The sequence below is a fragment of the Theropithecus gelada genome, chromosome 6 (assembly GCF_003255815.1).
Source record: "Theropithecus gelada isolate Dixy chromosome 6, Tgel_1.0, whole genome shotgun sequence".
Lineage (NCBI taxonomy): Eukaryota > Metazoa > Chordata > Mammalia > Primates > Cercopithecidae > Theropithecus > Theropithecus gelada.
In genome coordinates, this window is record NC_037673.1 from 96,401,140 (window position 1) to 96,428,980 (window position 27,841).

The window sequence follows — 27,841 nt, forward strand, 5'->3', positions numbered from 1 at the left end:
ACAGGTATGTTATGTATTCTCCACTAAAAGATAAATAACGAAAACCAAAAGCGTTAGGCTGGTGCAAAAGTAATCATGGTTTTTGCCATTATTTTCAATAGCAAAACCCACAACTACTTTTGCACTGAACTATACTACTCATTGAATCAAAATTTTAAAAATCTCTATGAAATGAATTATCTTTAAAATTTTTTTTGAGAAAGATGTAAGCTTAAAAATGGTAAATAACTTTGGAATTATTTATTATGATGGTGACATCACAGAATATTATATACATTTATCGGTATCTTCTGTGAGTACTCAATCCAAGTGTTTATCTTGATTAATACAAAGTAGAAGCTTATTAATTTAATATGAGGATAACCCCCATCATATTAAAACAAATTAGTACTTACAATGTGGTGGCAAAAGAATATATCTATATTACTTTTGTTATAGTAGAATTAAAAAAAAAGTAAAAATCAAAAAAAAAACTTAGGGGCCATCAAAATTTTTAAGGTAATTGAATTAAAAATCTCATTTTTGGTTTAAATCTTTTAATAATAGTTCATAATAATTAGCAGGGGCCAAAGGATTCAAATGTAAATATTTTAACATTTGTTTTCCCAGACTCGAATATCAACAGATCAAAAGCTTAAACCAATTAATGTTTAAAATTAAAATATCTGAATACAGATAACATTTTCAGAAGGGAACATATTATACAGTATTCACTAGGTTTAAACCCATCCATACCTCTGTGTTTATTAAAATTCCCTTTTTTTGTGGGGAAAAAAACACATTCTAAATGAATGCATATTGTGTAGATGTATATACATGTATGATGTATATATATAAGATGTGTGTGTGTGTATATATATATATATATATACACACACACACATACACAGACAAAAATAATAGATCAATAAGAGCAATTTTGGGCCCAAAATGCTCCACTCTTTATTTTTAAAAAAATACAAAATGTTAATTTGAAAAATGCAGACTATATGGGGCTAGAAATATCAATAAAAAAGTGGCAATCCCACACCAATTTTATGTTTTCATACATTCTTTGAATGTTGTTACTTCAGGATATTGTAATTGAAACGGTAATATAAGACTAGTTTATATATAATTATTTGTTCAGAATTATTATTGTAAGCATACTTTTTTTTTTTTTTTTTTTGAGATGGAATCTCACACTGTTGCCCAGGGTAGAGTGCAGTGGCATATCTCAACTCATTGCAACTTCTGCCTCCTGGCCTTAAGCGATTCTCCTGGCCTTAAGTGATTCTTTTGCCCCAGCTTCCCTAGTAGCTGGGATTATTGGCCACCATGCCTGGCTAATTTTTGTATTTTTTATTAGAGATGGAGCTTCTCCATGTTGGCCATGCTGGTCTCAAACTTCTGACCTCAAGTGATCCACCTGCCTTGGCCTCCCAAAGTTCTGGGATTACAGGCATGAGCCACCATGCCTGGCCTATTGTGAGCATATATTAATTTTATATTTTAAAATATACTATTAGCTTATAAAATTAGCTAATCAGAATTGTATATTTTTTTTTTTTTTTTTTTGAGACAGAGTCTCGCACTGTGTCACCCAGGCTGGAGTGCAGTGGCGCGATCTCGGCTCACTGCAAGCTCCGCCTCCCAGGTTCAGGCCATTCTCCTGCCTCAGCCTCCGAGTAGCTGGGACTACAGGCGCCCGCCACCACGCCCGGCTAGTTTTTTGTATTTTTAGTAGAGACGGGGTTTCACCATGTTAGCCAGGATGGTCTCGATCTCCTGACCTCGTGATCCGCCCGCCTCGGCCTCCCAAAGTGCTGGGATTACAGGCTTGTGCCACCGCGCCCGGCCGTCAGAATTGTATATTTACTTTCCTTTCCCTACCTCTCATTTTTCCTATAATTTATTTTTAATAACAAAATAAAATTATATATAACAAGAACAAATGAGAATACAAATGTCCATCAAACAAGATTGGTTAAATACATTATAGAAAAGTATATGATGGAATATACTTTGCTATTTAAAAAAAAAGCTGTATTTATGTGTTGTTAAGAAAATGTCATGTTAATTTAAAAAATAAAGTGCGAAAGAGTACATATGATTCGAGTTGTAGAGCTACTACAATAAATACATATTTAGGCTTGTGCATATAAAACATAATTTTAAAATATGCTTCTCTATCTGTCTGTCTATATGTTTTTTGGAAAGATTCTTATGAAATTATCTGTCATAGTTCGATAGTGAAACTGAGGATACACTTTCTGTAATGTTTGTTTTTTTCCCATATTAAATGTAAGAAAATTAAGTATAATCATCCCACCAATGTAAAAACTACATTTGGTTATTACTAGTCAAATTAAGGCAACTGTAAAATAGGAATTTTTTTGGCCAGGCGCGGTGGCTCAAGCCTGTAATCCCAGCACTTTGGGAGGCCGAGACGGGCGGATCACGAGGTCAGGAGATCGAGACCATCCTGGTTAATATGGTGAAACCCCGTCTCTACTAAAAAAAAAAAGTACAAAAAACTAGCCGGGCGAGGTGGCGGGCGCCTGTAGTCCCAGCTACTCGGGAGGCTGAGGCAGGAGAATGGCGTGAACCCGGGAGGCGGAGCTTGTAGTGAGCTGAGATCCGGCCACTGCACTCCAGCCTGGGCGACAGAGCGAAACTCCGTCTCAAAAAAAAAAAAAAAAAAAAAAAAAAAATAGGAATTTTTACCTGTCTCTAAGCATTTTATAAAAATGTATTTTGAGCTATGTCTTAGATAATATTTTAAAATATTATATAAAACTGTCATTAATTTAAACAGGTTATTAAGATATTAAGTTGTATATTAATAATTTTCTTAGCTGGATATAAATAAGAAGCTTTTATTTTACATTTTGTAGTCAAATTTTTAAATGACTTTGAAGACCCCAAATCCCCTCTTCATGCTTACTATCTTATTTGCTCCAATCTTTTTTTTTTTTTTTTTTTTTTTTTTTGACGGAGAATCACTGTGTCACCCAGGCTGGAGTGCAGTAGTATGAGCTCGGCTCACTGCAACCTCTGCCTCCCTGGGTTCAAGCGATTCTCCTGCCTCAGCCTGCCATGTAGCGGGGACTACAGGTGTGTGCCACCATATCTGGCTAATTTTTGTATTTTTAGTAGAGGCAGTGTTTTGCCATGTTGGCCAGGCTCGTCTCGAACTTCTGACCTCAGGTAATCCACCCACCTTGGCCTCCCAAAGTATTGGGATCACAGGCATGAGCCACTGCACTGGGCCCAAAATTATTCCTTTCTTTATTAAAAAAAAAAAATACAAAATGTTAATTTGAAAAATGCAGACCACGTGGGGCTTCTGAAGAAATACCAATAAAAAAGTGGCAATCCCACACCGATTTTATGTTTTCATACATTCTCTTAAACTTGTAATGTATATATCTGATTTGTCCCCATTAGATTACTCTTTTACTATTTTGCAAGATTCTTTTTAAATTATGAATCTATGTATATAACTTTTCCTTCTGTTTTACTGAATATGGTTTCAGAAGAATTACAACACATTAAAACAATACTTAAGAGTATCTGAATTTTGTGACTGACGGCTTCATTTTTAGAGCTTATAGAAAAATCTAAAATTAAATAGGATTTTAAAATTAGTAAGGAATCACAGTTTTTAGAGGGCAAAATGGTTAAGTAATGATGTCTGACCGTATGAAAACTATCTAAATGATCCTCATTGTGTTCAGGAATCTTGTTTTACAAATCACTTAAACTTTTTATTTGTAATTGCAGTACTTGGAAGAGCCTTCACATTTTAACATTATGACTATACACACCCTAAATTCTGCGTCTTGGGTGCTTTAATTGCTCATGAGGGTCAACCAAGTCCAGTAATCAACAGAGGATATGAAACTCCTTATTTTGCTGAACTGTATTAACCACAGGGTTTCAGAGAGGTAAGTCAAAGGAGATGTAAAACAATTACTTAAAGAATAGTTCTTTGGGGAGTTTGCCTTTGCTTTCATATCACATAAATCATTTTTGTTTCATCAGTGCTCATACTTCCTTATTTTCATTTACAGTTCCAGTAGAAACTACATACATTATGTCAAAACACTATCTTGCATACATTAATGTACTAGTTTCAATAAAATCCATAAATGAAGTTGCCTTTCACACGTACACCATGTGTACAAATTTCCATTCTATTGGAAAAGTCACAAGACTCTCTAGAGCTCCTTTTATTATCCGTGGCCACAGTTTAGAACTCCATACCTTGACCCTTTAAGAGGGTATATGTAGATTTGTGATAAGGAAGGTGGAGAGAGAAGTTATTTCTACAGAATTCAAAATCAGTTTAGAAAATATATCTAATTCACAGTAACCAAAAAAAGCATACCATTCCTTTCACCAGTGGTAAGAAAGTTAGCCTTGTTGCTCTTTGGAATAAAATGCTTAGGAATTAGTGAAGTAGTTTATATTTATAATGGTTATAAAAGTGAATAGTACAAAACATAGGAGTCTTATTAAATTACTGAAATAATCTGCAATTTTTACCTTTAAAATATATGTAAAAACCCATGTGTATTCACTGTTAATCATATATAACACTATCTGGATTCTAACTTATTGAAAATGCATTATTGCAGTCACTCCTCTTATTTCATGCTTCGGTTTTGGTATTGGATTGAGAAGTATAAACCAAAATCTAGGAAACAAAGGTACTAATTCAGAGTAATCTTAAGTTTTCTCATTAGTTTTCCATAGTCTGCTTACTTCAGAGTATTTCTTACTAAAACTTAATCTGCTATCACTGGAGTGAGTGTGTGTGTGTGTGTGTGTGTGTGTGTGTGTTTAAGATGGAAAAGTTATCTTTTTAAGGTGTTTTTCAGAATAACATGATACCCAAACAGACAAAAACAGACATGTTCTTAACACAATGCACTGTAATGTTACACTTTCTTAAAATGTACTATTTTTTAAGAGTCAAATTGTAATTACCAGGGATATTTGTAACTTAAAAAACAAACAAACAAACAAAAACCAGTTACTTATCCAAATGCACGTTTTTTAAATCTTACTTTGTTGAAATTTCCTGTCAAACATCAAGAGAATGTGTGTCGAATAACCATGATGTAATTATAAGAATGCAATTTAGGCAGGGCGCCATGGCTCACGCCTGTATTCCCAGCATTTTGGGAGGCCGAGGCGGGCGGATCACGAGGTCAGGAGATCAAGACCAGCCTGGCTAACATGGTGAAACCCCGTCTCTACTAAAAATACAAAAAATTACTTGGGCGTAGTTCCAGCTACTCCCTAGGCTGAGGCAGGAGAATGACGTGAACCCGGGAGGCGGAGCTGGCAATGAGCCGAGATCGCGCCACTGCACTCCAGCCTGGGCGACAGAGTGAGACTCCGTCTCAAAGCAATGTAATTGTGTGCAGAATAATACAATACAAGAAACTCTCTAGAGATTTAAACAGGAAATGGTAAATCCTTGCAGGAAATTATCTCAGAAACAAAACAAAAACACCTTAGCCCAGTTCCTGTTACAGTATAAGAAACTATTTTTAAGTCTGGGCTTGGAAACCTGTGTTTTTCAGGACTTGTATCCATTGTATTTAATTGGCCCCCTGAACTTGCCCTTCCTTCCCAAGTCCACTGCTTCTGTCTTACATCCTTATTATCTTTTGAGTAAATTGATCAAAAGCCTAATTGGTTTTTATGCCTCTAGCATTTTTCTTGTCCTTGCCAAATAAACGTCTGCAGTTACAAGATTTCTTATTAAATTCAGACATCTAACTGTGCTTCCTACAGCATAAACTCAATTCCCTTCTCAACCACATCCCAAGTTACTTTTCCAACTTTGTATTCCAGTGTTCCACAACAGGCTCCATTATTCCATATGTTTACTGTGCACTTCATCATTTCCTTGACCTGGTACCCTCTAAAAACGTAACAGCATTTCCTTCTGTTTGGTTTTCTTATTCTGTTTCTTTTATCCCTCTGGCAATTGCTATTCTGTTTTTTTCTTTATTTTTTCTTTTTTTTTTTTTTTTTTTTGAGACGGAGTCTCACTCTGTTGCCCAGGCTGGAGTGCAGTGGCCGCATCTCAGCTCACTGCAAGCTCCGCCTCCCGGGTTTACGCCATTCTCCTGCCTCAGCCTCCCGAGTAGCTGGGACTACAGTCGTCCGCCACGTCGTCCGGCTAGTTTTTTGTATTTTTTAGTAGAGACGGGGTTTCACTGTGTTAGCCAGGATGGTCTCGATCTCCTGACCTCGTGATCCACCCGTCTCGGCCTCCCAAAGTGCTGGGATTACAGGCTATTCTGTTTTTAAAGTCCAGTTCAAATGTTTGATCTACTTTCCAAGTGTCTTTGTGAACCTGAGTGACAAATTATACACCTCTGACAATATATTCCCCTATTAGGCCACTAGTGAATTGTATATGCCTCTGTTTGTACCATAAAGCCTATGCATTTTTTAAAGTTAGTTGTCAGCTCTTCATTTTTGAAGCTACAGTATCTGACACTCAGCACACTTCCAGTAAAAAAACATAATTTCTCATCTGTGGTTCATCTTCTTTACATACTTATATGTGTGCATGAGTGAATTTGGCCTTTTGGTCATTTGCCACTTTTAAGCAAGCGTTTATATTTTAATGCTTTTTTGTGAACTTGTGTTAATAAAAGGGAAATGTTGGCTTAATTCATTAAAACAGCATCTGTGACTTTGGGGGGAAGCATTAAGGCATTTTATCTCAGCCAGCCTCCTTTCTCACTAGTAGGCCTCTTGGCTACAGATGGGACTTAATTGCTCCTTAAATATATCTAACATTTATGCTTACATAATATTGCCCACTAGCCATTCAGTACTTCTGTTGTAGTTTCCTTACACAAAACCCATTAATTTTACTATGAATTCTTATTACTTTTTAGTGCTAAAAAAAAAAAAAATAGTAGTTTGTTCATGAGCAGACATAAATAAGTGACAGGTTCAACAATTTGCTTTTTCAAAAAAGAAGATGAATTAAAATCATATCATATGTAAACAAACTTCAAGTTTGTAAATAGAGTAACCACTATGAAATAATGGAAGCATATATCCATTTGGAGATTTTACTGAAGCTTATTCTTGTCTAGGAAAAATGTTTAGTTATATGTGTTCCACTGTGCCAAGGACAAACTGATCCTTTCCAGTCACTTACCCTCTGACAGCATGAATAAGTCTCAATGATGGATAGGCAGTTCGCACTTTCAGTTTATTCTTAAGGATTAATGCATTAACCCACTCCACGTGCTTCTCTCCTCCTTTGACCATGAAAGCAGGAATCCAAAGGACACTGTCATTCAGCATGGAAAGTCTATGCACAAATTTTTCTCTGTCACTCTCATTCCGAAAGCCTCCAAATGCTCTTTGTACAACTGATGGATTCATGGTAATAAAATCTGATTTAGTTCCCACATCTGCAGCAAACTCCACCACAGGAGCTAGATTACACCTGAAGAGGAAAAAATTAATGGGACAAATGAAAAAAAAGAAATATTCACTGGTAAAATGATGTTCATGAAAAGAAGAATGGGAAATGAGCATTTTTTTAACCATGTGAAAAGAAAACCAAAAGACCATCTACTTGGTAAGACTGCATTTTCAATAACTCTCCGCACGTGCAGGAATGCTGCTTGCAATAAAAAAGTGCACTCCCAGTACAGGGCTCAAAATGCCACTTGTGTGAATTCAGCCTGTTGTCTAAGAATACCCTTTGCTATTATCTTCATAAAACCACACAATTTGAATTTGTAATCAGAGAATTTATGATGGTAAATTCACAAGGGTTCTTTGGCCATTCAGTAGGCAATTTAAACCACATGCTGCTCTACAAGTAAATAAAACACATTGGACTTGACATTCTAATCTGCACCACTTGTAAAACTTAAGTCATTTCAACAACTTTGTAAGTCTAAGGAGATAAAGTTGGCTTTACTTATACTCTGAGGTTAAGGGAAAAGTACAATTCCTTATAGTGTCTTACACAAACATATTTACAATTGTTTTCTATAGGTCTAAATGGGGAAGAAAAATAAGAAGAGTGGAGATATCATATTTAATGTGACTTTCTGGGGTTTTAAGTAATACGAAAAATTCTTACTATAAGATCAAATATCAGCCTTCCTGTTATTTTAGGACCTCCTCAAAATATCTGTTTTCTCTTTTTGGACGTATGCATCCCTGGGGAATGCATATGTAGGGAAAGAACAGAATATGTTGTATTGTTTTCTCCACTAGAGCCATAAGGTTTTGAAAAGAGCTTGGGCCTGATGTTATTCATATAACCTGATTCCATTCTTATATTAGAAGAAAGTTTTGAAAAGCACCTTGAATATGGCCTTTAACCAATTTCTGTTGCTTCTTTGATCAGTCACATAGACCTTTTTATACTTGATTTTAAAAATAACTTCATTAAAAAAATTATTTTAACTTGCTTTTAAAAAGGTAGGTTTTAGTTGACAAAAGAAAAACTAGATTTTGATAAACAAGAGTTTACTGTATTGGGAAAAAGTTGTTTGAATCAATTCAATCAAACCTTTCATGAAAATATGAAACTATTTTTAATATTTTTATCAGCCTTTCAAGGGACGTGATTTTCTTTTTCTGCATTTTTGAATGTTTGGTCACATTATGAAAGTTCCTTACATTTCTTTTCCTTGTGTACTTTGTCACATTAATCGAATTATTAAACATTTTAATTAAAAAGTCAAGTATGTGTTCTGATATTAAAAACACTGTCTTATATATCATTCCTTATCTCTCTTAATTAACATATCTTATTACTTCCTAGATCTCTGACAATATGTAGCTATAACAACAAATATATTTCATCTCAAATTCTATGTTATTTAGAGTTAGCTACTGAGGGAAAAATATTAACACAATAATATTATTTAGAAAGTATAGGTTAAAGATTATTATCTTTTCAATTTAGGTATCTTTAATTACATCCACTATATTATATGACAGAGTACATATTCGTTTCTATTCATGATTCATACCACTAATTGTGATTAGATATTATTCATTCTCATTATGGTAAGAATATTACAAACAGGACTGACCAGAAAAAGATTTGCTGATGTGAATACTTGTCAAAGTGAACACCTTCTTGTGGAACTCAAGGAAGATCAAGGACTTGATCATTTTAAAGTCCTAAAATGTGCTCTACACAAATATTAAAAGTAATCTAAAATCTTAATGAAGCTAGTTATAACACGAATTTGGAAATTGTGGAGAAATTATATTCTGGACATCATTATTACTGACACTTCTTTAGGTAAAATAGTGAGAATACTTGTAATATTACAATTAACATGTTCCTGTTGGGGAAATGGCTTTGGATATTTTTTCCACTACAACAAACCCTCAGTAATTTCTTTTCAGAGGATTCTGATTGTAGAAAAATCAATATTGATACTTTATTTTCACTATAATAGTAAAACTAGTAAAAACCAACCCAATTAAATAGAATAAAAATGATATATTCTGCTACATTATCCCTTCAGGAAAAAAATCACTCAATTACTCTATACTTTTTCTTGTCACATATTTAAACATCCTACCCCCTATCCATATTTTCCAATACCCACTCTTGATTTTCTGGCCATGAATTTCTCAAGAGGTGGTAAGATGCTCATGAATTAAAGCTGAAGGTTGAAAGATAAATGCTTTTCACTTTGAAAGAAAAAAGAAGCTAATGGAATAAGAATATTTATGGAGAATAGGATTGATTTAGGAAACAAACCAACATATTTGATTTAATTAATGAATTCTAAATGAGTATGGTGCTAACTAAAAGAGCAACTGGAGATCAAAGAGTAACAAATCCATGTGCAGAGTCTTGAGGATCTGAGCAGCGCCAAATTAGACTTTGTCAGGGATAGTAACTGAGGTACAGAAAATAACAAGACAGAAGACACTTCATAAAATATAACCATTTCTGGATTTAGGAATCCAGCTTGTTCGTTTTCCTGGGGAAGAATCCATTTTCCCTGGAAAGCAGAGTAATACAATGTCCACATGTTGCTGGTAAATTAAAAACTCTGTTGTTGAGTCAGATTTTTAGTCATAGAATTAGCTGAATGCCACATATTTAAAATAAAGCATTAAAAAATCAAAAATAACCAAAGAGCTGTGATGCACTTCAGCAATTCAGTAGACTTGTTTTGAGCATCCAAACATTACTAGCAGAAAAACTGCTGACTCAGCAGGATTATGAATATATTTGCAATCACAAAATTTTCGTTTTTCTTTTTAAAAATTCATTAGAGGCTATAATATTCAAAATTAGCCAGAATGTGTCTCATTTATGAGTAATACATGATACTCATGTTACTCTTGATCTCATAAAACAGAAGAGTGGCCAATTTTAAAATGGTGGATTTTGGTGAGTCAAAATTGTTGAGTGCATATAAACATTTAATAGAGTCAAACAATATTCTCTTTACCCAAATTAAATTTTTGTGCACATTTTATATTTGACATGTTGAAAACATATACACAGAATTAGCTATATTAACAATACTCTTTATTTACTCTAAACTTTCCAGTTCTCAATTTATTTGTGTTTATTCTCCAATATTGATTAAACACCTACAGGAATGCAGCTAACTCCACTGTATTCTAGGCCTCTGAATTTTCTTCCATGATGGCTTCTCATCCCTATATGCAGAATTGAAGTTACTTTCATGTTAATTTAAAAGTTATATAAAATATTTATTTTAGGATTCAAAGGGAATAAATATTTATTTCATGTATGAGCACCTCAAGATTACAGAATTCCCTAGCAAAAAATCTCTCTTGGATTGGCCATTATTCTCTGCAGTTCCCTTAAATGATAGTTCAGTAAATATATGCAACTGGGAGATCCCACTTTGATTTATTCAACAGGCATTTATTGAGAGTTTGTTTTGCAAACACTACTCTAGAAGCTCAGAAATCTTTTTCTAGCTATCTAGTTATTTATGTTATTTAATAATGACATAATCTATCCAAAATATATTCTTTACAGATATTAGTAGTAGTTTTAATAAGTTAATGCTCATTCATTAGCAAAATATTTTTTAATTCTACAACGTGTTTTATGTATCTGTGCTAGGTATAGAACTCATCATTCAAAACTGGAGTAAATATGGTGTAAAACATGGTGTTCTGTGATAATTGGAGGTTGTCACTTACATCCTTTCACACAAAACAGATTAAGAAGAAAACAATTCTAGGTGTATTACAGACCAAATTTTCCCCACCTTTTAAAATATTCAGACAAATTACAAATATATAATTATCATCCTTTGTCTGTTTTGGCCAGTCCCAGTGTATTGCTTGCTGTGCTAACTGACATCCCTCAGCCAAAACATTATTACCTACGGAAACACCTTTGTCAATCCACTGTGAAATAGGAACCAATGTCTTCTCTTTTCTGCCCCTAGAGGAAGCTTGTTGATCCTGTTTGCTCCCATCTTGCTTCTCAGCTTGAGGAGCAAATGGAACAACAACAACAAAGATCTGTTAGCTATCTTTTCTTAGACTTTCTGATTACTTTATCAAAATTCCTAGGGAAAGCTAGCACATGTGACCTGTCAGTCTCTTTGACTTTCCTGTCATAAAGGTTGTGGGCTCCACATAGACTTCAAACCATTCATTTTGCTTTGAGGTAAAAAGTAGTATTAACTTCACTTTTAGATGAGAAACTAAGGCTAAAGTGGTTGAGAAACATGTCCAAGGGCATATAGGTTATAAAGGAAAAGCACCATCTAGTTTGTAATCATTCCAGGACAAGAGTTTTAACTGACACTATTGTACATACGATTTCATTCAGAAATATGATAAATGTCTATAAATTCATCCTTCACACAAACCTTCCTGTAGAAGAAAGAATGTTTTATCATTTAGCCCTAGCTTTATAGCTCAGATTCCTAGCACTCAGGTATATTATTCAAGGCCATTCAGCCAGGACCTTTCCCAAATTTTGAGCAGTTATTAAACAAAAGGTTTTAAACATCTAAAACATAAGCATAATATCTATACCTCAGATCTCTTGATAGACAAGATTTCAAAATGTTACTAGAAAGTATTAAATAACTAATTGATAAGACTTTTGAACTATTAACCATAGGATTAAAAGTTGACTTTCCTGTGGTATACCATAATGTAGTAAACAAAATATAAGAAATAAAGTTGAAATATCACCTTGAACATTTGCATTTCAGTATGCTGAACAGGCACACAAAATACACACATATACACACATACCACATTTTATGCTTTTAACAATGCCAATTGATGAAATTCTTAACTTGATAGAAATACAAACAATACACATCATGAAAATAATGAAATGACTAAACAGAAGAGGAAATTTTTCACAAACCCAGATTCGTTAACATTACTGGCAAGGGTGGGAAGAACAGTGTCATAATTTCTAGAGAAATTCACAGAATGAAAATATAATCAAATTCCTTCTACCAAACAAAGATCTGAACACCAAGAAATATGTTAAACTGTGTCATTCTCACATTTCTGTGGAAACAAAAATGGAAACATTGGTCAAATTTGCTATAACTGCACAGATATTACAGAATAGCTTAGATTTTGGAGGGGACAGAAAGGGGAACCATGCCAAGGAAAAATATATTGTTTAATTTAAATAAAAATGTTAAATATATACCTCATATTTATCCAAATTTGGCTTAAACTTTGAGAAATAAAAGATACTTAGCTTCATTTCTATTCTTAGCTATCTGATCATCAGTAACCACGTGGGCAATGGAGACCTAAAATGTGGGCAATGGAGTTCACATCAAATAAGTTACTTAACTTCTCTAAGCTTATAGCTCTTTTTTCTTTTTACTTTTTCCTTTATTCAAGTATAAGTGACAAATAAAAATATTTCAGAGATTCAAATTTTTCTATAAATCAGGCTAACTGATTTATAGAAAACTGTAACCGGAAAATTAAATGAAACAAAATATTTGAAATTCTTCTCAAAATTCCCTTGCCCTGGATGGATAAAACATATTAGATTATGCTAATTCCTTTCACATACTCTTTCCTTTTACAATGTATTATGATCATAAATCTTTGGAAATGCACGCAGGTAAATTAAAGGCATGTCAAATAAGATCTTTCTGAGCAACAGCATAAGGAAGTCCAGACTTTATTTACAACACATTTAGTAAGCCATTTTGGCTGAAATTTACTTTTGATCCCCTGGGAATTGAGACTTGAATGACTGATGGGGCCAGACTGCAAACATTTTAAATATTAGATGAAACAAATTTGACTCCATAGGCAGCGTGGAAACTTTAAAACCCATAGACATGGTCAATTGTACTTAAAAAGAGGAATATGACTCAAGTATTCAGGAGAATAAGGCCTCCCAGTTAAAATTTCATAATAACATAATTCACATAGAAGGTAATAAAAATCTTTTATTATTGCTCTAAGAAGAATACTTATATTTTTAAAATATTTATTTCTTTATTTCTGTATTTATTTTGAGATGGCTTCTCCCACTGTCACCCCGGTTGGAGTGCAGTGGCACAATATTGGCTCAGGGCAACCTCCGCCTCCCGGGTTCAAGCAATTCTCCTGCTTCAGCCACCCAAGTAGCTGGGATTACAGGTGCCTGCCACCACGCCCAGCTATGCTTTTTATTTTTTTTGTATTTTTAGTAGAGATGGGGTTTCACTATGTTGATCATGCTGGTCTTAAACTCCTGACCTCAGGTGATCCACCCGCCTCTGCCTCCCAAGTAGCTGGGATTACAGGCATGAGCCACCCCACCTGGCTGAATATCTAACTTGTATTGAACATTTGTGATGTGCCAGGAAGCATTTTCTGTGCTTTGCATGTAATATATGTGATTCTCACAATAAGCCAATGAGATAGTCACTATTGCTGTTTTCCAATGATGAGGAAACTGAGTTGCAAGAAATATGTCCAAGATTACATAGTTTGTAAGTAGTAGAGGCAGATTTTAAGCTCATGCTCTTAAATATTGTGTACCACTGTATCCCTAAGAATGGAAAGGAAGCAAAAAATAAATACAAAGAACTTGGTCACAAGTTCAGTTGTATATGTGAAGGTGATATGGCTATGACTTCCATCACCTTGTTGAACCTTATGTTTGGTCTGAAAGTCTGATTGGCTAAAGTGAAGGTTTCATCTTTCCTCAGTCTTCTGTAAACAATCCTCCCCAAAGATAGGGTCTTGGGTGGGAGAGGATGATAATTCCAGCATGCAGAAAGTCACTGCCTGGTAGGAATATACAGAAGGTTGTGATTCTCTGAAAAGCCACCAAAGAAAACAGACATAGGAAAGAATGTGAAGGAAAATAAAAGGTTGATTCTGAGATTTCCTACTATGTAAGTGTGGAAAAAAGGTTAGGTAATTAATAGTAGATGTGCACACACTAAAGGAGGGAGGGAAGAAGGAAGCAAAGAAGAAAGAAGAAAAATGATGCACTTCTGAGATGCCATTTAAAAGTACAGTACTAAAATTCAGAACACATGAATTCAAATCAAGACTCTTTACAATAAAACCAGTGGCCTATATTCTCTTTCCTAAAATAAAAAGTGGTTCTATGTGAAAATGAGAAGTAAAAACCACTCATTGAGTTTAATTTTAAAATAAATATATTGAAATGTGTAAATTTTTATCTTCTTTCTCTTCAAGAGATTTACATCTTATAAGAAATGTGCCCAGTATGAAAAACTACACCTAAACAAATGTTATTGCTGAAAGAAAAAAATCTTCTTTAGCACTGGAACTCAAGTCTCAAAATAAATAATAAGAGGATACTGGAAGCATTATCTCAAAATATTATGAGATCGCTAAAATGCTATTAGTATCTTTAATTTATTTAAATGTAATATAAAATCACAATTATCTTCTCTGATATAAAGCAATGGATTAAACTAAGACCTAAAATTACAGAGATATCCCAGGACTTCAGCTAAGGACAAACGGCAAGGACAGCTCTGTCTTACACTGTCTTTATTAACTTCAGCATACCAACAGAAAAGAATCTGTAAAATCAGGAAAGGTGCTTATAGTCAGAGTGCTTCCTTGTGAATCCACATTTTAAATCAAACTAAAACTTTGCATTTATCAGCTTTCTCCTTGGAGACTTGAATGGTATGACTAATTACAAGTTAGCACTTGTTTTTTCAAGAAAGGATAAAAAAATAGAGCAGAGTGTAAAAGGAACCAAAAATGAATAAATTAAAATGATAAGACATCATAAAGACAACAATTTGTAAATACTTTTATCAATTAAAAAGAAAGTCTAATGGCATCTGGTTGTCAATGCATAGTTGCTTGTAATAAGCAAAACGGAGGGTAAAGCGTTAACTGCTGTTCTTTATCTGGGATTTCACAATATATTTATAAAAGCCAACAGCAAATTCTGAAATGGCAACAAAATTCAGGTTCTACTAATGCGGGGAGCTATCTTGTCTGGTTCATTACTTATTTCCACTGCCAAAGTATCTCATAGTAGGTGTTCAGTAATCATTTTGTAAAGTTCTCTCATTTATTAAATGCAGTACAAAGCACATAGCAATATCAGTGACACATAACATACACATAACTGAATACTGTATTTTAAAAATGGCATCCCACAAAGCAACCAACTATTATAATGTTTGTTATTTAATATGACTTCTTGTGACATTTGCATAGTGTCTATTTCCTTTGTTTCTGTTCTGTTCTTGTCCATACCCAACTCCCAGAAACCAACTCTGGCTTAACTTAGAAAAAAGTGATTTATTGGAAACCTGGCTAGACCACAGAATCACTAAAAAGATCATAGCCCCCAAACAATGGGTTATGTCCCTGTCAGGGACACCGTGATTTCTCACTATCAGGGAACTCAGAACTTCTAGTAAACCCAGTTTTCTTACCCCACATTTCACCAGCCAAAGTCATAATTAGGAAAATGTGGTTAAACTAGTTTTGACCACATTTCTGTTCCCGTGCTGCTAGGCAGAGAGAAATGAAAATATTGATCAATTTTTGCTTTTGTAGTGGATAGCAGGTCCCCTTTCTACATATTTACAGGTTCTCCTTAAATAACAAGAAATTGTCAGATACTGAATAGTTAAAAAAAGGCAAAAAATGTCCAATTGATCACTCCTTATTCTTAATTTTTCCTTGTTGGCATTTTCTAGATTTTTGTTACTAGCCATATTATCTCTCAATTCACACCTCACCTCTTGCAGGAGCGCAACTACTCCCATCCTTCACTTAGCATGGTTAAGGAAATCTTTATCTCCAACTCTAACACCTATCTGGGTTTCAATCAGTTACTGAACTCCTCAGTTATTATCCCAACGATACTTCAAATCAGCATGTTTACAATGAAAGTCATTACCTGTAGTGTTCTCTTTTCTCTTCCATAAACTTCTTTTTTCTTTATTTTCTAATACTATGTCACTATTACTTCTACTGTTACCAAAATACAAGCATCTCAAGAGACTTTTTACATCTTTCTCCCCATTGTATTCCCCATATCTTCTTGGTCACCAAATTTTGCCTTATATATACTCTTCTTACCACCCAAATATGACACTTCCTATTTACTCTTCTTGCCACTGTCCAATTTAGTTATACCTTGCTTAGATTTTTGTTATAATTTAAATGGTCTTACAATCTTTAGTCTCATACTCCTCCAATCATACATGCGCATTTACTGATTATGATAATTCTGTTTGTTGAGACTTCCAGTGAATGAAATTTAAAATCTAGTGTTCTGGAATCTCAGTCTGCTTTAGAAAGCATAAGCTTGTCCCTTAAGCTTGAGGACACATGGGCATGGCCAATAGTAATTCTCAGTGCCTTCAGAATTAAGAACCAAGCCTTAGATTATGTCATTTTAACACTGGTTTTACTAAGTGTTGTCTTGTATTCATTGGCACAATGTTAACATAGTGTCTGTCTGTCTCTCACTGAATTTATCACACTGTGGATTAATTACATAGTTATGTTAGTTTCTTCTACCAGAATATGGATTCCTTAGACATATCTCTTTTCTCTTTATGTTTCCAGGGCCTATCAGTCAAAGCCCAAAACATAGGAGAAATAAGAAATAAGATGTGTAAAATATTTGCTAAAATGAGTGGAAATATTTGAAGTTAAACGCGCTATATCTTGATTAACTGTTTAATTTAAGGTTCACATTTTTGCATCACATATAACACACATATTTACTTTCAAAGAGTAAACTGAAAGATGTTTGTGTAAGTAAAAATAATTACTATGCGGGCCGGGTGCGGTGGCTCACGCCTGTAATCCCAGCACTTTGGGAAGCCTAGGCGGGCGGATCACAAGTTCAGGAGATCAAGACCACGGTGAAACCCCGTCTCTACTAAAAATACAAAAAATTAGCCGGGCGCGGTTGCCGGCGCCTGTAGTCCCAGCTACTCGGGAGGCTGAGGCAGGAGAATAGCGAGAACCCGGGAGGCGGAGCTTACAGTGAGCGGAGATCGCGCCACTGCCCTCCAGCCAGGGGGACAGAGCGAGACTCCGTCTCAAAAATAATAATAATAAGAAGAATTACTATGCAAAAAATTTTCTTCAATGACATGTTACAAAGACATCTTTGTTTTTGTTTTAACACTTGAAAAGGACTTTAAAAATGCCAGGACCTCTTCTAAATTTCACACACACACATATACATAAATTTAAACATTTAACCTAATAAGGACGCAAAGAAATAGTACTACAATTATATATACTTTCCAGATTAGTAACCTGAAGCACAAACACAGAGGATTGGTGACCAGACTAACGTCATTGGTTTGTAAGTGCTAGAGCTAGGGTTCAAAACCAAGCAGTCTACATGTGATTCTACACTCAAACTTTTTTTTTAACACCTGGGCCAAATAAACATATACATAGATGTGAAAAATACATCATTAAACTTCATGAGCATTGTTGGGAACTTGCTGTTACACTACATGAATTGTCAAAGTAATTTAAATATGACATATTAATTTCACCATTTATCACAGACCATTAAGAATCAGCATGTGATTGTTTTCTTTTTTTCATGAAAGTGAATATGAATGTATTTATGGTAGTCGACTAAAATATATTTGAATCATAAATATGTTTCTTAAAATTGCACATAGAATTAATACTAGGTATACCCTCAAAATTCTGCCTTTGTAATTAAAAAGAGGTGTAATCTTTATTTGCCTGAAGGAATGCAAGGAAAAAATATGAGTTGTTGAAAGATTCCCTGTGTATTACAAAATAAAATTTTGAGAAAAGTTTGTAATTAGGATATTTAAAATTAGGGATTGGAGAACCAAGTGAGAATTCTCAAGATATATGTATCATGACACATTCTTGCCAAAATAATCAGTAAAACTACTCCATTGGTCTGTGGTTGCAGCAGTTACTACTGTTTAACAAAAGAACTGATTCAGCATAGTACTTAAGTCCTTTAAAATTATGTTGTACACTTAAAAGAAGGAAACAACATTTGCTATGGTTGATATTGTAATCACCCATGATAGAAAACTAAGGTAGAAAAACTATAATTTTTCCCTTTGCAATTCATGCTGTTGATAAAGTATGTACAATGGGTACATTAGAGGGGTTGTAGGAAAAATATCTAACTCTTAGTGATTATATCATCAAATTGCCACAGAAATGTCACTTTGACATTTAACTTTCTTGTTTAAATAAACAAAAAACCTTAATAACATATTCACTTGTCATTCTTATAAATATCTTTTTGAAAGTATAACCCAAGGTTGAAAATTATTTTTAACTTATTATATATTATTTATTCAATACTGAGTCCCAAAAAGACAGTCGGTTTAATGCTCAAAATATGTAGGCATTCTAATACCAATCAAGCATTGGGAAAAATATTACGAGTGTATAAAAATGAATGTTTCAATTTCTGATATCATAAGGTATGCCAAGACAATTTCACGTTTATTACACCATACTTATTATAAGGGGATCATTCTCCAGCTCTATTTTAACAGGTTCATACTTTGACTTAGTTGTAATGCCTGATCCCCATAATGTTCTTATCCTCTGTATCTGATTCATTACAAAGCCCTAAAAATTCCTCTCAGAATTTCCCCTGAATATATTTCCTCTTCTATGTTCTTACTGATACATTCTCAGCTGAGGCACCACCATGTTTCTTTGAACTAGTATTGTAATAATGTCCTTATTATTTTTCAAACAATTAACTAGATTCATTGGTAGATCATGAATTAATTGTGTGCTCATTGATCGCTAATTTTGAAAGAGTAAAAAAGGATAGAATGGATTATAACAGAAAATGACAGTGTTCCTTGAACATCATTTTAAGAAAATTTGTTGAAGACTTCCATATATGTGTGCATGGTTAGTAGCCATAGTCGGGAAAACAATACGAGGAGTAAATCATGATATAAAATTGATTCTATTACTAATCATCTTTGTGAAAAGATATTAAAAGACACTGCTGTAACCAGCTGCTTGCCACAAGGACTGTCAACTTTATCAATTCTCTGTTTCAGAGATAGTGTTTTGATGTTTACAATGTACATTTAATCATGTTATGAACCTAACCAAACATCTTCATTAGTTTCAGTCAAGATTCCGAATTGGATCTTCCACAACTATTCCCTCCCCTACTCAGAATTTTTGTTTTATACATCCTATTGCCTATCTTAGATTCAAATATTATCAGACTCCCTATGTCTTTGTTTATTTGTATTCCTTTATTTATGTTGATGTCTCTGCCTGAAACTACCTCCCTCCCTAAGACACCCTAGCCTTAAGCCTGAAAAAGTCGTATTTGTTCTTAAAAATCAATGATTAATATCCATTTCAATGCTTTACCTAATTTCCCAGGCCAAATTGATTGTTTCCACTGCTCTGGTGTAAAAGTACTTACTGTTATCTATATTCTACTATGTATTAAACTCTGACATATTTTGTTACTTGTCCAGGGATTGACATCTTTAATAAGTTAGTAAAGCTACACATAATAACATAATAATAATGAGAGCTTATGTCCTGCCTTTGCCTTATCATCAGTGGCTAGTTCTGTGAGTACCTTTAATAAAGCAATTTGGACATTGTTAGTGTAACAATTTATTTCCTTCATCAGAGTATGATCATCTGAAAAGTCAAAACTTGCTCTTTATATTTGTATCTGAACTTTCTGATAAAGCACTGAATGAAGAAGTGGAGAACAATTATAAGGAAGGTGAAAGTTATAATTACACATAACTGGAAACAATAGGCACTGACAAGTGTATCTGTGTTTGGCTTTGGAGTACTTTTTTTTTTTTTTTACCTATGTCTTATTTACAGATAAATATGATAGTTGAAAAATAACAAGTACTTTAAACCAAAAACTGTAGCTGTATTTTGAAAATCTGTGGAAGGATAGATCTACTGACCATTTGCTAATGTCCATTTCATGTCGAAGAGGAATGATAACGATAATATTTCACATTAATAGCAATCATACCATCAACACTAGGTGTTATCATCTTACTTACTGCTATGATCTGAATGTCATCACTTTTTTCCTCCTCTAATATCTTCCTCATTTAGGGTGCCTTCTCTTTCATATACTTTTTTATCTGTTTATTATTATGGTCTTTCCAAGTGTTAATATGCTCATGTTTCTATACTTCTCAGTATTTTTCTCTTCTGTTTATAACAACGACAACAAAACTCAAACAAACAAACAAAAAAGCAAACCAACATAACAACAAACTCCAACGGTCCCTCTTGGACTGTAAGATTCCATGCAAATTCTTAACATGATGTAATGATCCTTCATCATTTAAAGTTAGCATGTCTTGGCATTTCCCCTTGAACGTTCATTATGAACCTAACAAGAGGGTGGTCTCAAATTCTGTCTTATCTTTTTTTTTTATTATTATACTTTAAGTTCTAGGGTACACGTGCACAACATGCAGGTTTGTGACATATGTATACATGTGCCATGTTGGTGTGCTGCACCCATTAACTCGTCATTTACTTTAGGTATTTTTCCTAATGCTCTCCCTCCCCCTCCCACACCATGACTGGCCCTGGTGTGTGATGTTCCCCACCCTGTGTCCAAGTGTTCTCATTGTTCAATTCCCACCTATGAGTGAGAACATGCAGTGTTTGGTTTTCTGTCCGTGTGATAGTTTGCTCAGAATGATGGTTTCCAGTTTCATCCATGTCCCTACAAAGGACATAAACTCATCCTATTTGATGGCTGCATAATATTCCATGGTGCATATGTGCTACATTTTCTTAATCCTTTCTATCATTGATGGACATCTGGGTTGGTTCCAAGTCTTTGCTATTGTGAATAGTCTCATCTTAAGATCATGGAAAGTATTTGTCTGTGTGCTTACAGGTCCCATTGCCTCAGATTCCTCTTCTTCACATTTTGAATAATCATTCAGATGTACAATGATTTAATTTTATTTATAAGACTTTGGAAGACATCATTAACTTGATTTTTGGAAAAACTGTTTACAGTTTACATTTCCAAATGCATTTTATGGGAATGCCAACATCAATGTAACTTTTCACTGACTAGTAAACATTTTAAAAATCTTTGTTAGACTTATATATGAAAAATTGTTTACAATCTTTGCTTTAGAAAATGGGTGAAAATTTAAAACGTTTTAAAATTTTAGATAGTTTATGGTCATCATTTCCATTTTTAAAAATTTTTACTTGTAGATAAAATAATGTCTGTGTGAGGAGTGACATAATTAGAAAAAAAGAACTGTACCTCTCATCACAATTTATATTTCATATTTCATGTGTAGTTTTAAGATAAATTTTAGACATCATAATTAGAACAACATATAAATCATATTTCTACATATAACACAAATTTTGCATTTAAAATCAATAAACAAAAATCACAATTTAGTTTTATATAAATTATAAAATTTCATAGATCAAAAACATGAACAAGGTATTAAGCAAAACTACTGGAGAAAATGTGTGTAGCAAATATCAGATAAGCAATGTTACTATTCCTAAACTATAAGTCGTTATTTTTTTTAGTAGTAATTTTTTAAAAAATCATTCTAGTGCCCTAGACTTAGCTCTCTATCATGGATTTAGTTGTTCGCTATTTGCTGTTTGAGTTAAGGAAATACATATCCTTTGTGAAATAGAAGGATAAAGCCTTAAGGCCTGATTTTAGTTATTTCTTGCTTGCTGCTAGCTTTTGAATGTGTTTGCTCTTGCTTCTCTAGTTCTTTTAATTGTGATGTTAGGGTGTCAATTTTAGATCTTTCCAGCTTTCTCTTGTGGGCATTTAGTGCTATAAATTTCTGTCTACACACTGCTTTAAATGTGTACCAGAGATTCTGGTATGTTGTATCTTTGTTCTCATTGGTTTCAAGAACATCTTTATTTCTGCCTTTATTTTGTTATGTACCCAGTAGTCATTCAGGAGCAGGTTGTTCAGTTTCCATGTAGTTGAGAGATTTTGATTGATTTTCTTAGTCCTGAGTTCTAGTTTGATTGCACTGTGGTCTGAGAGACAGTTTGTTATAATTTCTGCTCTTTTACATTTGCTGAGGAGTGCTTTACTTCCAACCATGTGGTCAATTTTAGAATAGGTGTGATGTGGTGCTGAGAAGTATGTATATTCCATTGATTTGGGGTGGAGTGTTCTGTAGATGTCTATTACGTCCGCTTGGTGCAGAGTTGAGTTCAATTCCGGGATATCCTTGTTAACTTTCTGTCTCGTTGATCTGTCTAATGTTGACAGTGGGGTGTTGAAGTCTTCCATTATTATTGTATGGGAGTCTAAGTCTCTTTGTAAGTCTCTAAGGACTTGCTTTATGAATCTGGGTGCTCCTATATTGGGCACATATATATTTAGGATAGTTAGCTCTTCCTGTTGAATTGATCCCTTTACCATTATGTAATGGCCTTCTTTGTCACTTTTGATCTTTGATGGTTTAAAGTCTGTTTTATCAGAGACTAGGATTGCAACTCCTGCTTTATTCTGTTCTTCATTTGCTTGGTAGATCTTCCTCTATCCCTTTATTTTGAGCCTATGTGTGTCTCTACATGTGAGATGGGTCTCCTGAATACAGCAAACTGATGGGTCTTGGCTCTTTATCCAATTTGCCAGTCTGTGTCTTTTAATTGGATCATTTAGTCCATTTACATTTAAGTTAAATATTGTTATGCATGAACTTGATCCTGTCATTGTGATATTAGCTGGTTATTTTGCTCGTTAGTTGTTGCAGTTTCTTCCTAGCATTGATGGTCTTTACATTTTGGCATGTTTTTGCAATGGCTGGGACCAGTTGTTCCTTTCCATGTTTAGTGCTTCCTTCAGGATCTCTTGTAGGGCAGGCCTAGTGGTGACAAAATCTCTAAGCATTTGCTTGTCTGTAAAGGATTTTATTTCTACTTCTAAGATCAGAACAGAACTGAAGGAGATAGAGACACAAAAAACCCTCCAAAAAATCAATGAATCCAGGAGCTGGTTTTTTGAAAAGATCAACAAAATTGATAGACCGCTAGCAAGACTAATAAAGAAGAAAAGAGAGAAGAATCAAATAAATGCAATAAAAAGTGATAAAGGGGATATCACCACTGACCCCACAGAAATACAACCAACATCAGAGAATAGTATAAACACCTCTATGCAAATAAAGTAGAAAACCTAGAAGAAATGGATAATTTCCTGGACACTTACACTCTCCCAAAACTAAACCAGGAAGAAGTTGAATCCCTGAATAGACCAATAGCAGGCTCTGAAATTGAGGCAATAATTAATAGCCTACCAACCAAAAAAAGTCCACGACCAGATGGATTCACAGCTGAATTCTACCAGAGGTACAAGGAGGAGCTGGTACCATTCCTTCTGAAACAATTCCAATCAATAGAAAAAGAGGGAATTCTCCCTAACTGATTTTTTGAAGCCAACATCATCCTGATACCAAAGCCTGGCAGAGACACAACAAAAAAGGAGAATTTTAGACCAATATCCCTGATGAACATCGATGCAAAAATACTCAATAAAATACTGGCAAACCGGATCCAGCACAGCAGCACATCAAAAAGCTTATCCACCATGATCAAGTTGGCTTCATCCCTGCGGTGCAAGGCTGGTTCTACATACGCAAATCAATAAACATAATCCAGCATATAAACAGAACCAAAGACAAAAAACACATGATTATCTCAATAGATGCAGAAAAGGCCTTTGACAAAATTCAACAGCCCTTCATGCTGAAAACTCTCAATAAATTTGGTATTGATGGAATGTATCTCAAAATCATAAGAGCTATTTATGACAAACCCACAGCCAATATCATACTGAATGGGCAAAAACTGGGAGCATTCCCTTTGAAAACTGGCAAAAGACAGGGATGCCCTCTATCACCACTCCTATTCAACATAGTGTTGGAAGCTCTGCCTAGGGCAATCAGGCAAGAGAAAGAAATAAAGGGTATTCAGTTACGAAAAAAAGAAGTTAAATTGTCCCTGTTTGCAGATGACATGATTGTATATTTAGAAAACCTCATTGTCTCAGCCCAAAATCTCCTTAAGCTGATAAGCAACTTCAGCAAAGTCTCGGGATACAAAATCAATGTGCAAAAATCACAAGCATTCTTATACACCAGTAACAGACAAACAGAGAGCCAAATCAGGAATGAACTTCCATTCACAATAGCTTCAAAGAGAATAAAATACCTAGGAATCTAACTTAGAAGGGATGTAAAGGACCTCTTCAAGGAGAACTACAAACCACTGCTCAGTGAAATAAAAGAGGACACAAACAAATGGAAGAACATACCATGCTCATGGATAGAAAGAATCAATATTGGGAAAATGGCCATACTGCCCAAGGTAATTTATAGATTCAATGCCATCCCCATTAAGCTACCAATGAGTTTCTTCACAGAATCGGAAAAAACTACTTTAAAGTTTATATGGAACCAAAAAAGAGCCAGCATTGCCAAGACAATCCTAACCCAAAAGAACAAAGCTGGAGGCATCATGCTACCTGACTTCAAACTATACTACAAGGCTACAGTAACCAAAACAGCATGGTACTGGTACCAAAACAGAGATATAGACCAATGGAACAGAACAGAGCCCTCAGAAATAATACCACACATCTACAGCTATCTGATCTTTGACAAACTTGAGAAAAGCAAGAAATGGGGAAAGGATTCCCTATTTAATAAATGGTGCTGGGAAAATTGGCTAGCCATAAGTAGAAAGCTGAAACTGGATGTTTCTTTACTCCTTATACGAAAATTAATTCAAGATGGATTAGAGACTTAAATGTCAGACCTAAAACCATAAAAATCCTAGAAGAAAACCTAGGTAATACCATTCAGGACATAGGCTTGGGCAAGGACTTCGTGTCTAAAACACCAAAAGCAACGACAACAAAAGCTAAAATTGACAAATGGGATCTAATTAAACTAAAGAGCTTCTGCACAGCAAAAGAAACTACTATCAGAGTGAACAGGCAACCTACAGAATGGGAGAAAATTTTTGCAATTTACTCATCTGACAAAGGGCTAATATCCAGAACCTACAAATAACTCAAACAAATTCACAAGAAAAAAACAAACAACCCCATCAAAAAGTGGGCAAAGGATATGAACAGACATTTCTCAAAAGAAGACATGCCTACCGTCAACAGATACATGAAAAAATGCTTGTCATCACTGGCCATCAGAGAAATGCAAATCAAAACCACAATGAGATACCATCTCATACCAGTTAGAATGACAATCATTAAAAAGTCAGGAAACAACAGGTGCTGGAGAGGATGTGGAGAAATAGGAACATTTTTACACTGTTGATGAGATTGTAAGCTGGTTCAACCATTGTTTAAAACAGTATGGCAATTTCTCAAGGATCTAGAACTAGAAATACCATATGACCCAGCCATCTCATTACCTGGTATATACCCAAAGGATTATAAATCATGCTGCTATAAAGACACATGCACACGTATGTTTATTGCGGCACTATTCACAATAGCAAAGACTTGGAATCATCCCAAATGTCCATCAATGACAGACTGGATTAAGAAAATATGGCACATATACACCATGGAATACTATGCAGCCATTAAAAAAGGATGAATTCATGTCCTTTGTAGGGACATGGATGCAGCTGGAAGCCATCATTCTCAGCAAACTATCACAAGAACAGAAAACCAAACACTGCATGTTCTCACTCATAGGTGGGAACTGAACAATGAGATCACTTGGACTCGGGAAGGGGAACATCACACACCGGGGCCTATTATGGGGAACGGGGAGAGGGGAGGGATGGCATTGGGAGTTATACCTGATGTAAATGATGAGTTGATGGGTGCTGACGAGTTGATGGGTGCAGCACACCAACATGGCACAAGTATACATATGTAACAAACCTGCACGTTGTGCACATGTACCATAGAACTTGAAGTATAATAAAAAAATAAAAAAATGTAAAAAAAGCCTTAAGGCCATTCATTGTGAACATGTAGAAAAGGAAAAGATATTTTTTTCTGTTCCAGAAAAGTCTATTTTCTTGTAAAAGAGTTAGCATTCAAAGAAGGTCAAGAAGGTGATTTAAAGCTTGTTGTAAATTATCCACCAGTGGAGAATAAAGAATTGATTGAGTTATAAAAATGCATTGTACCAGCATTGTACCAGGGAAAGTTTGTCTTCTTATTCATATCAGACAATGATAATTTGCATCTCTAGTCATCAGGCTTCCCTTTTAGCCATGGCTGTTAGAAAATGCAATGCCAATTTTAAGTTTTACCTATGACAATGAACTCAAACAAGACGTCCTTTAGCATCACTCATTATCAGTTTCATTTTACAGTTTGTGCTTTTCTTTACTATGTTCTCATCTGATAAGTGAGAAAATCACTCTGCTGTTAACAGGCCTATTATTATTGACCTCACTGAACAATGAAAATACTGATGGTTTTCTAATATTACACTTATAGTAATTAATAGGAACCCAGGTTTTCTGATTCCTAATTTTTAGAACATTTCACTGTACCACTCTTCATAGTTCTGTATTTTCTTGTAAAGTTTTAAATTATCTTTATATATGCTTTATCTTATGTACTAATGTTGAAATTCAGTGTGTTAAAAACTCTGGCAGCAGATACAAACCAAAATTTTCTCAACTCCTACATTAATTTTCTCATTCATTTATCCATTCAATAAATACATTATATATACCTCAATGTATCCGGTTTTCTTGGCAGTTATATTCTTCTTTTAAAAAAAGTATTCACTCTTTATTTTTTGTTTATAATTGACACATAATAATCCTATATATTTACAGGATGCAGTGTGATGTTTTAATGCATGTGTAGGTTATAAAACAATCAAATCAAAGTAATTACCATATTCATCACTTTAAACATTTTTTTCATTTCTTTCTGGTGATAACATTCAAAAATTTTTCTTGTACCTATCTTGAAATATACAATACATTGTAACTTTCTATAGTCATCCTACTGTGTAATAGACATCATAATTTATCCTTTTTGTCTGATAGGATTTAGCTGTCTCCCAACTCAAATCTCATCTTGAATTGTAGTTCTCATAACCCTCAGGTGTCATGAGAGGAACCAGATAGAGATAGTTGATTCATGGAGGGAGTTTCCTCCATCCTGTTCTTGTGATAGTGAGTGACTTCTCAAGAGATCTGATGGTTTTATAAGGGGCTTCCCTCTTTGCTGGGCACTCATTCTTTCCTGCCACCCTGTGAAGAGGTGCTTTCCACCATTACTGTAAGTTTCCTGAGGCCTGCCAACCATATGGAATTGTGAGTCAAG

General features: G+C 34.4%; 1 protein-coding gene across 1 annotated transcript in view; it reads right to left on the reverse strand.

Moving 5' to 3' along the window:
• ST8SIA4 (ST8 alpha-N-acetyl-neuraminide alpha-2,8-sialyltransferase 4) overlaps positions 1-27,841 on the reverse strand; it is a 101,024-nt gene that overhangs the window by 41,225 nt on the left and 31,958 nt on the right. Inside the window, 1 exon segment of the mRNA XM_025387973.1 lies at positions 7,181-7,474. Within this exon segment, the coding sequence (XP_025243758.1) occupies positions 7,181-7,474 (294 nt within the window).